General features: G+C 48.4%; 1 protein-coding gene across 1 annotated transcript; it reads left to right on the top strand.

The window, feature by feature from the left end:
• On the top strand, positions 1-1,439 carry LOC105106570 (cancer/testis antigen 1). Its single transcript, XM_031446192.2, has 3 exons — positions 1-442; positions 787-915; positions 1,112-1,439. The coding sequence occupies exons 1-3, from the start codon at positions 51-53 to the stop codon at positions 1,248-1,250; spliced, it is 660 nt and encodes a 219-aa protein (XP_031302052.2). The 5' UTR covers positions 1-50; the 3' UTR covers positions 1,251-1,439.
• The last annotated feature ends 1,551 nt before the right edge of the window (positions 1,440-2,990 follow it).

Raw genomic sequence — 2,990 nt, 5'->3', positions numbered from 1 at the left:
GTCAGCAGCTCATCCTGGGCGCGGAGGGCTGGAGTAGAGCCTGAGGAGCCATGCAGGCCGCAGATCTGGGCGGGGGCGGCGTGGCCGGAGGTGCTGAAGGCCAGGGCGGCCCAGATGTCCCTGGCGGCCAGGAAGGCCCCGGTGGAGGTGGCGCGGGAGAGGCCGGTGCCGCCGCCGGTGGCGCCCCACCAGTCGAACGGGCCCCGCACGCCCCTGGGCCGGGCGGAGATGCCTTGCGCGGGCTGGGTGGGCACGCCTTGCCTGGGCCTGGTGGACACGCCGCGCCATGGCCGGGTGGACACGCTGCCCCGGGACCCGGTGGACACGCCGCGCCGGGACCAGGTGGACACGCTGGGCCGTGGCCTGGTACACACGCTGCATCGAGGCTGGGCGGGCCCGTCAGGCCCACAGCCACAGGACCAGGGAGCCAGCTGCTCCAGTTGTATCCTATTTGTGGAGTGCCCAGAGAGCCATGGGGATGGACCTAAGGGAGGCGATGGGATGGGGAGAAGGTGGTCAGCCTGGGGATATAGGGGGAGGAGGGGAAGGGGTTAAGAGGGCTAGAGGGGCTGGCCTGGGGGGGAAGGCCTGGGGGGGAAGGCCCAGTGGTGGCCAGGAGAGATTGTGGGAGGAGATGGCTTGAGAGACCAGAAAGGAGGGGGACAACCCTCAGGGAATTGGGACAGCTAAGAGTGGCCTGAGGGGAAGCAGCTCTCGGAATGAAAAGGAAGCCTGACGCACAGGCAGAATCGCCATGAGATGGTGCCTTAACTGCCCCTTCACCAGCTCCCTCACCGTGTCTTTCCCGTCGCCCGTGGAGGCAGAGATGGCCGGCCAGTCCCTGGCCCCACGTGTCCAGCCCTACCAAGGGGCAGTTCAGAAGGAGCTCATAGTGTCCGGCAACATCCTAGCTATGTTAGTTCTGAGAGGGGCCGAGGTGGGGGTGGTGACAGGTGGCTGGGGTCATTCTGACAGTGAATTGCAGACACCCGAAATTTAGATCTGAGGAGGTGGACATGGTGCTCTGGGCCTGTCACCACCTGAGGGGGCAGAAAGAATTAGGTGCAGGATTACCACACTGAACTTGATTTTTTTTTCCCCTCACTTTTAGCCGACTGACTGCAGGAGACCCTGGCCAACTCCGGATTTCCATCACCTCCTGTCTCAACCAGCTTTCTCTGTTGGTTCAGACCATGCAGCACTCTGTGCCCCTGTTTTTCACTAAGCCTAGACCAGGAAACCGGGCCTAAGACTAACCTAGGGTCTCTGCCTAGACAGTGCACCCTTCCCCAGGGCATCGATTCCTACACTAGTTGCCACTTTATTGTTTGCTTGTTTTGGCCTTTGGGCACTCTTGGCCCTGCTGTTGCCCTGTTACTGGAGGAGGAGGGTATTTCAATGTTTGTTACAGCAAAAAATAAAACCGAATTATCATTCTGTGTCTGAGTTTATTTTCTGGTTCTGCGCCTCCACATTTTCTTGCTTTTGTCCTTGGTTTCACGGGAGAGGTTCTGGGATTCACATATTCTAGTAGTACAAGGTAATTGAAAACAATTTAAGAAATGGAAGAAAATTAAAATGAATTATGTCCTGTCATTTGAGATTACTGTCAGTATTTTGGAATATTTTCTTAGTTTTATAGTTGTGTTTATATATAACAATAATATAATGTAATTTTTGCAAGTTCAAGATTAATTTTTCCCTGAATTATTTTCATTTAATATATCAGCTTCTCCTCTTCCTAAAATTTCTTCAAAAACATGTACTTGCTTTGGGGGAGGGTCTAGCTCAGCGATAGAGTGCATGCCTAGCATGCATGAGGTCCTGGGTTCATTCAATCCCCAGTACCTCCATTTGATAAACAAACAAACAAACAAATAAATAAATAAACCTAATTACCCCCACCGCCAGAAAAACCATGTACTTGGATGTGTAAAAGAACTACCATAATGTGAGTGTTGAACACTTAATGTGTTTCCATTTTTCCCTATTATAAGTAATGACCCAATGGAATTCTTCACTGTAAGTCTTTATCTGACAGGTTGTCTTCAAGATTCCAAAAGGTAGACTTATTGAGTTAAAAACTTACTTTTCCATTTATTTTTAAGGCTGTTGGTCTACAGTACATGGTTGCTATTCAGGAAGTGTGTCCTCCTGCCAGAATTCTAGTTTGCCTACCTCCTTGTACCAGTAGGTCTGATACCTGCCAAAGCAAAAAGCTTAATTTGCAGGAGCAGATCCAACAACCGAGAAACACTAGAATTGGAGTTTTGTGGCCTACTAACCTTGTTTCAGATCACTGAAGAAAAGGTTTGGGGACAATTAGTTAAGTGTATGGAGGAGAAGTTAGCTCCCTCTAATGTATACTGTTTCCTGCAACCTTACTTGATTTGCCTATAGTTTTAGTAGCTCTTCTGTGAGTTTCATTAGATTTTCTACATAGTGGGTCAGGTTGTCTGCAGATAAGGTAGTTTTACTTTTCCTTTCCAATTGAGATGCCTGCTTGTGACTGATTTCTCTCCTCGTGGCATTGGAGCTTCCTGCTTCTTTTCATGCTTGTAATTTTAGATTGGATGCCACACATTGTGAAATTTTACCTTGGATGCTGGATATTTGTGTTCCCAAACATATTCTTGAGCTTTGTTCTGCGATTCTGTTAAGGTACTTGGATACAATTCAATCCTTTCAAGTCTTGCTTGAAAGGATTTTTGCTGAGTGAGAACAAAGTGGAGCAAATTCATTTTAGTGTAAGAGTAATTCAACTAATTAGCAACCTCTGGTATTTGTTAGAAACAAGGACTTGTACACTCTTTATCAGTTGGAGTGGTAGTAAATCTATCTGGACAGTTACTTGGTATTTTATACTAAAGTCTAAGCTGTTTTCACTCTTTGACCCACCTTTGGGAATCTATCATAAACTGTTTCATATGCAGACAAGGCAGAATCAACCAGGATGTTAATTATAGCATTGTGTAAAAAATTGGAAGAAA

Source organism: Camelus dromedarius, chromosome X (genome assembly GCF_036321535.1).
Source record: "Camelus dromedarius isolate mCamDro1 chromosome X, mCamDro1.pat, whole genome shotgun sequence".
Taxonomy (NCBI): domain Eukaryota; kingdom Metazoa; phylum Chordata; class Mammalia; order Artiodactyla; family Camelidae; genus Camelus; species Camelus dromedarius.
The sequence above is the reverse complement of the archived record's forward strand: the minus strand, read 5'-3'. Positions and strand labels throughout refer to the sequence as shown.

Excerpts from the sequence above, each read along its gene's own strand:
- LOC105106570 (XM_031446192.2), top strand. The coding sequence starts at position 51 with ATGCAGGCCGCAGATCTGGGCGGGGGCGGCGTGGCCGGAGGTGCTGAA. Across the intron at positions 443-786 it reads GGGAGCCAGCTGCTCCAGTT|CTCCCTCACCGTGTCTTTCC; the intron begins GTATCCTATTTG and ends CCCCTTCACCAG. Across the intron at positions 916-1,111 it reads TCCGGCAACATCCTAGCTAT|CCGACTGACTGCAGGAGACC; the intron begins GTTAGTTCTGAG and ends CCTCACTTTTAG.